Source organism: Cebus imitator, unplaced genomic scaffold, assembly GCF_001604975.1.
Source record: "Cebus imitator isolate Cc_AM_T3 unplaced genomic scaffold, Cebus_imitator-1.0 Scaffold82, whole genome shotgun sequence".
Taxonomy (NCBI): Eukaryota; Metazoa; Chordata; class Mammalia; order Primates; family Cebidae; genus Cebus; species Cebus imitator.
The window spans coordinates 3,517,341-3,524,335 of NW_016107397.1; the positions used below are offsets into that span (position 1 = coordinate 3,517,341).

The 6,995-nt window shown below is 50.8% G+C and overlaps 1 protein-coding gene across 1 annotated transcript in view; it reads right to left on the reverse strand.

Moving 5' to 3' along the window:
- The window catches only part of ZAN (zonadhesin), a 62,536-nt gene that overhangs the window by 50,935 nt on the left and 4,606 nt on the right, over window positions 1-6,995 (reverse strand). Inside the window, exons 6-10 of the mRNA XM_037740393.1 lie at window positions 6,350-6,502; window positions 2,926-3,090; window positions 2,196-2,287; window positions 1,295-1,373; window positions 1,040-1,186 (exon numbers count right to left, since the gene is read on the reverse strand). Of these exons, the coding sequence (XP_037596321.1) occupies window positions 1,040-1,186; window positions 1,295-1,373; window positions 2,196-2,287; window positions 2,926-3,090; window positions 6,350-6,502 (636 nt within the window). The remainder of the gene's footprint in view (window positions 1-1,039; window positions 1,187-1,294; window positions 1,374-2,195; window positions 2,288-2,925; window positions 3,091-6,349; window positions 6,503-6,995) is intronic.

Genomic DNA, 6,995 nt, shown 5'->3' on the forward strand with positions numbered 1-6,995 from the left:
AGACAGAGTCTCACATTCTTGCCTGGCATGCTCTCAGCTCACTGCATCCTCTGCCTCCTGAGTTCACACGATTCTCCTGCCTCAGCCTCCCAAGTAGCTGGGATTACATGTGCACACCATTACGCCCGGCTAATTTTTTCTATTTTTAGTAGAGATGGGGTTTCACTATGTTGGCCAGACTGGTCTGGAACTCGACTGCATGATCTGCCTGCCTTGGCCTCCCAAAGTGCTAGGATTACAGGTGTGAGCCACTGCGCCTGGCCAATTTTTTTATTTTTTAGTAGAGATGAGATTTCACCATGTTGGCCAGAATGGTCCCAATCTCTTGACACTGTGATCTGCCTGCCCAGGACTCTCAAAGTGCTGGGATTATAGGCGTGAGCCACTGCGCCCAGCCACATCTGGCTAATTTTTTTTAAACTTTTTAAAAAAAATTAGCTGGGCATGGTGGTGCGTGCCTGTAGTCCCAGCTACTCGGGAGGCTGAGGTAAGAGAATTGCTTGAACCCGGGAGGCAGAGGTTGCAGTGAACCAAGATCATGCCACTGCAGTCCAGCCTGGCGCCTGGCGATGGAGCGAGACTCTGTCTCAAAAGAAATAAATAAATAACAATTTTTTTAAAAACCTTTTTTAAATTTTTGTAGAGATGCAGTTCTCACTATGTTGCCCAGGCTGAGCTCAAACTCCTGGGCTCAAGCAATCCTCCTGCCTCCTCGGCCTCCCAAAGTGCTGGAATTGCAGGCATAAGCTCCTCATAAATGTCTAGACTGAAAATGAGGTGGTGGATTTTGAAGCCTGGGGCTCCATGAAGTGAGATGCCTGGGTTTTCTCAAGAATTTCAGTGACCTCACAGTCTTGAGAATCCTTAAGTTACTCTGCTATCTCCACAGTCCCCACTCATGGCAGTTTCGGAATAAACACCTGTGGACTCATCGTCCCACCACCTGAAACAACTTCTCCCATCAATCACAGCAGCCAGGCCCCTATCTGGGAGCAGATTCAGTGAATTCCTTGGTGTGAGTGCTCCTCAATCTCCTTACCTGCACTAGGGAAATCTCCCGAGGGGCCCATGCCGTGGATGGATATGTTTTTATGTCCGAGGACCCAATGTCCACCATCCTTGGAAGTCTGGACCCAGTCACAGAAGGGATGGGCGCTATCTTCAAAGTCACACTGAGGAAAGCCCTCTGGGGAATCAAAATAGGAGATTTGAGCAAGCTGAGTGACACTCTCCAGCCCTCCCCCAACCCACCCCAGATTCTGAGAGATCCGGGCCTCTCAGGGCCCACTCTTACCCCCGCAAGGAGCGATGCTGACTGCATCAACTGCCACAGCTGGCTCGGGGATCTTTCCAAAAACGCCCACCACGATGAACTGGAGAGAAACGGAGAGTGGGCCAGGAGTGAACATACACCGCACACCCCCAAGCCCCTGATGTGACTCGACTCCATTTCAGGTCCCAGAACCCCTACTCCCTGTGCCCAGACCCTCAATTCCTTTCTTTCTTTTTTCTTTTTTTCTTTTTTTTTCTTTTTTTTTTTTTTGAGACGGAGTTTCGCTCTTGTTACCCAGTCTGGAGTGCAATGGCGCGATCTCGGCTCACCGCAACCTCCGCCTCCTGGATTCAGGCAATTCTCCTGCCTCAGCCTCCTGAGTAGCTGGGACTACAGACACGCGCCACCATGCCCAGCTGATTTTTTGTATTTTTAGTAGAGACGGGGTTTCACCATGTTGACCAGGATGGTCTCGATCTCTTGACCTCGTGATCCACCCGCCTCGGCCTCCCAAAGTGCTGGGATTACAGGCTTGAGCCACTGCGCCCGGCCTTTCTTTCTTTTTTCGAGACAGGGTCTTGCTCTGTTGCCCAGGCTGGAGTGCAGTGGTACGATCATAGCTCACTGCACCCTTGACCTTCAGGTCTCAAGTGATCCTCCCACCTCGGCCTCCTGAGTAGCTGGGACTACAGGTGCACATCATTATGCCTACCCAATTTTCATTTTTTTTTTTTTTTTTAGAGATGGGGTCTTGCTATGTTGCCCAGGCTGATCTTGAACTCCTGCCCTGAAGCAATCCTCCCTCCTCAGCCTCCGAAAGTATTGGGAGTACAGGCATGAGCCACAGCGCTGGACCCTTCAATTTATTTCAACTGTGGGGTGCCTACCATGTGCAAGGACCCGACCCCTTGCTTCTCCACACCTGTATCCGTCCCACAGTTGTGTAATTGACAGAAACAGCTTGCCAGTTGGGTCCAGGATGTCCTGAGAAGAGAGTGTGTTTCCGTATGCTCCCTAAAGGGAAGGAATTGGAGAGAAGTGAGCTTAACAGGACAGGGAAATGACTTTGAACTATACCCGGGAGGATGAGGATGAGAAGGCATAGTTGGGGAATATTAAAACCAAATGAAAGCACAACCTTCCTTTTTATTTTATTTATTTATTTTTTTTCAGATGGAGTCTTGCTTTGTTGCCCAGGCTGAAGTGCAGTGGTGCAATCTCGGCTCACTGCAACTTCCATCTCCCAGGTTCAAGTGATTCTCCTGCCTCAGCCTCCTGAGTAGTTGAGATTACAGGCATGTGCCACCATGCCTGGCCAATTTTTGTATTTTTAGCAGAGACAGGGTTTTGCCATGTTGGCCAGGCTGGTCTCGAACTCCTGACCTCAGGTGATCTACCCGCCTCGACTTCCTAAAGTGCTGGGATTACAGGCGTGAGCCACCGTGCCGGGCCAGCACAACCTACTTATCTATTTTGCCATAATTCAGTGCCCTCCCCGTCATGACTTCCCCTTCATGGAATAAATCATGGAATAATCTCGCACATATTCCAGACCTCCCTAGACCCTGAGGGATGTCCCATGTTTTCGCAACAAGCCAACCCTCGGAGATGTGCGCAGCTCAGTGTAAATCCCATGAATTATCTGCTCTAACCTAAGACTGAAGCGTAAATGTGGAGTGCTGCGCCAGGAGACTGGCCCCAGAGGATGTAGTGGAAGGAAAGGCTCAGACAGCCAGAGGACGGGCTCACGGGGCTCAGGAGGATGGCTTTCTGCCCAGCTCTTGCATTCCTTGGGTCCAGGAGCATATAGTAGCCACCTGTGAAGGAAAAGGCCGGAGAAGTGGGGTGGAGGGAACTGAGGGAAGATGGCAACAGAGATAGGGCCCTGAGGAGGCTGGGGACCTGTCCCTGGGGAGCCCAAACAGCAGCCTACAATCAGGCAGCGCCGAGGTGGTCCTGTCCCAACAGACTGAGGTCTTCAACTTTCCCAGAAATGCCTGGGCTGGGTAAGGACTCGGCACTGCCATGGAAAACACCGTGCACCCTCTCCAAAGCAGCAACTAGAACTCTGTCCTTTGGGTGCTAACTCGTTGTTGTTTTTGTTTCTGGGAGTCTCACTCTGTCGCTCAGGCTGGAGTGCAGCGGCGCAATCATGGCTCACTGCAGCCTCAACCTCCCCAGGCTCAGTTGATCCTCCCGCCTCAGCCTACTTGCGTAGCTGGGACTACAGGTGTGCGCCACCATGCCAGGCTAATTTTGTAATTTTGGTAGAGATGAGGGCTCACTATATGTCCCAGGCTGGTCTTGAATTCCTGGCCTCAAGTGGCCTCAAATTCCTGCCAAAGCGCTGGGATTACAGGCATGAGCCACCGCACCTGGCCTAATTTTTTAAAACATTTTTTTTTAATTCAAAAATAAGAAGTATAAACTCAGAAAGCAAATTAGGAAGCAGGACCCTCTATGTCTGACCTACAATGCTTGGCTCAGTGAGGGCTGGAAATGTGGGGTGTGTGGAGAACATTGAGAGAGAAAGTGAATGCTGTGTGAGAGACAAAAGGAAGAAGTCAACAGTAGAAAGAGAAAGAGAAGCTCAGCTGAGAGCACAGGGAGGTGGTGGAAAGAAGCTAGAGACAGATTTTAGTGCACAGAAAGAAAGAATATCAGCCGGGCGGAGTGGCTCATGCCTGTAATCCCAGCACTTTGGGAGGCCAAAGTGTGTGGATCCCAAGGTCAGAAGATCGAGACCAGCCTGGCCAACACGGTGAAAGCCCATCTCTACTAAAAAGAAGAAAAATCAATAAAAATTAGCCAGGCTTGGTGGCGCATGCCCGTAATCCCAGCTACTCAGGAGGCTGAAGCAGGAGAATTGCCTGAACCTAGGAGGTGGAGGTTGCAGTGAGCCGAGACCATGCCACTGCACTCCAGCCTGGCCACAGGGGGAGATTCCATCGAAAAGAAGGAAAGAAAAGGAAGGGCAGGAAGGGCAGGGAAGGGAGGGAGGAGGGAAGGAAGGAGAGAAGGTGAGAAGGAAGGAAGGAAAGATGGAAAGAAGAAAAAAGAAAAGAAAACGAAAGAGGGAGGGAGGGAGGGAAGGAAGAAAGGAAAGAATATTGCCTGGATTTTTGCAACAGCCTCCCTGCACCGACCCTTGCCTGTTCACCTGATTGGATCCTCAACACACACAAAAAATCCTTTTAAAATAAGTCAGATCCGCTGGGCATGGTAGCTCACACCTGTAATCCTACACTTTGGGAGGCCAGGGTGGGTGGATCACCTGAGGTCAGGAGTTCGAGAGTAGCCTGGCCAACATGGTGAAACTCTATCTGTACTAAAAATACAAAAATTTGCTCAGTGTGGTGGCGGGCGCCTGTAATCCCAGCCACTCGAGAGGCTGAGGCAGGAGAATCGCTTGAACCCAGGAGGTGGAGGTTGCAGTGAGCCGAGATCACACCACTGCACTCCAGCCTGGGAGACAGAGCAAGATTCCATCTCAAAAAAAAAAAAAATCAGGTCAAGTCACTGCTCAAAATCCTGCAAAGGCTCCCATGCACACAGAATAGAAAAGCCACAGTCCTGACAAGGAACTTCAAGGCTCTATGTGATCTGCCTCTCATGTGGGTCTCAGCTCACCCTCTTCATCCCGGCCACATGACTCTTTGCTGTGCCTCAATCCCATCCTTCCTCAACAGCCCTGCTGCTACCTCAGGGCCTTTGCACAGCTGGCCCCTTGGCCTGGAATGTCCTCCACTACGCCTGATAATTTTCAGGCCTCACTCCCTCATCTCCTTGAAGTTCCTGCTCAATGTGTCCCGAATGTGACCTACTCTGACCAGCCTATTTAAAATTGATAACTTGCCCAGACACAGTGACTCAACACCTGTAATCCCAGCACTTGGGGAGGCCAAGGTGGGCAGATCACCTGAGGTCAGAAGTTCTGGACCGCCTTGCCAACATGGTGAAACCCCGTCTCTACTAAAAATAAAAAAAATTAGCTGGTCGTGGTGGCACACACCTGTAGTCCCAGTTACTCAGGAGGCTGAGGTAGGAGAATCAATTGAACCTGGGCAGCGGAGGTTGCAGTGAGCCAAGACTGAGCCACTGTACTCCAGCCTGGGTGACAAAGCAAGACTCTGTCTCAAAAAATAAATAAATAAATAATTGATAACTCACGGCTGGGGGTGGTGGCTCATGCCTGTAATCCCGGCACTTTGGGAGGCCAAAGTGGGCAGGTCACTTGAGGTGATCCTCCCATCTCAGCTTCCCAAAGGACTGCGATTATAGGTATGAGCCACTGCACTTGGCTCCAACTTTGTTCAACTTTTATTTCCCAATAGCACCGCTCACCTTATCACTGTATTTACTTGTTTTGGTAACTGTCCCCCGCTACCCTGCCCTACTCCTCCTTGTCTGTTTTGTACACTGGTGTATCTCAGGTGCCTAGGACAGCACCTGGCACACTGTAGGCACTCAGTATTTCTTGAATGAATTAAGAATGAAAGGGGCCAGAGGTGATGGCCCATGCCTGTAATCCCAGCACTTTGGGAGGCTGAGGAAGATGGATCACTTGAGGTCAGGAGTTTCAGACCAGCCTGGCCAACATGATGAAACCCAGTCTCTACCAAAACTACACAAATTAGCCAGGTGTGGTGGTATACACCTGCAGTCCCAGCTACTCAAGAGGCTGAGGCAGTAGGAGTGCTTAAACCCCGGAGGCAGAGGTTGCAGTGAGCCAAGATCGTGCCACTCCACTCCAGCTTGAATGACAGAGTAAGACTCTGTCTCAGAAAAAAGAGGAGGAGTTGGAAGAGGAGGACGAGGAGGAGGAAGAGGAACAGGAGGAGGAGGAAAGGTACCAGGGAAAGGAGATGAGCAACTGGCTGTGTTGGGTCTGCTAGGTAGAGCTTGCAGGATGGTGATCAGGGAGGCTGGCCGGGTGTTTGGAATCGGCTTCCTGAGTGAAACGTGAGCTCATAAGAGGCTTGAAGCTGTAGGGGTTCATGCCAGACTGTCCCAGGGCAATTATGGTAAGGTGTGTCACTCAGAAAGTCAAGGGACAGAAGCATGGCTGCTACTCACTGCCAGGGCTAGAGAAGTCGCCCTCAGGCCCCACTCCTGGTTTTCCCGATGGCCTCTTCTTCTGAGTCCACTTGGCCCCGGAGGCAGTTGGGATCCAGGTCCAGCCACAGAGGTCATTTGGAATGTCAAAGCTGCATGTTTGCATCATACAGACTGAGAGGAAAGAAAGAAGGGAAGATATATATTTTTTTCTTTTTTAGAGACAGGGTCTCTGTCACCCAGGCTAGAGTGCAGTAATGAGATCACAGCTCACTGCAGCTCCAATTGCTGGGCTCAAGCAATCCCTCCACCTCAGCCTCCCAAGTAGCTGGGACTACAGGTGTGCACCACCATGCCCAGCTAATTTTAAAATTTTTTGGCCGGGCACAGTGACTCATGCCTGTAATCTCAGCACTTTGGGAGGCTGAGGTGGGCGGATCAGGTGAAGTCAGGAGTTCTAGACCAGCCTTGCCAACACAGTGAGACACCATCTCCACTAAACAAACACAAATTAGCTGGGCATGGTTGCAGGCACCTATAATCCCAGCTACTTGGGAGGCTGAGGCAAAAGAACCACTTGAACCCGAGATGCGAAGGTTGCAGTGAGCCAAGATCGCGCCACTGTGCTCCAGCCTGGCTGACAAGAGCAAAACTCCATCTCAAAAAA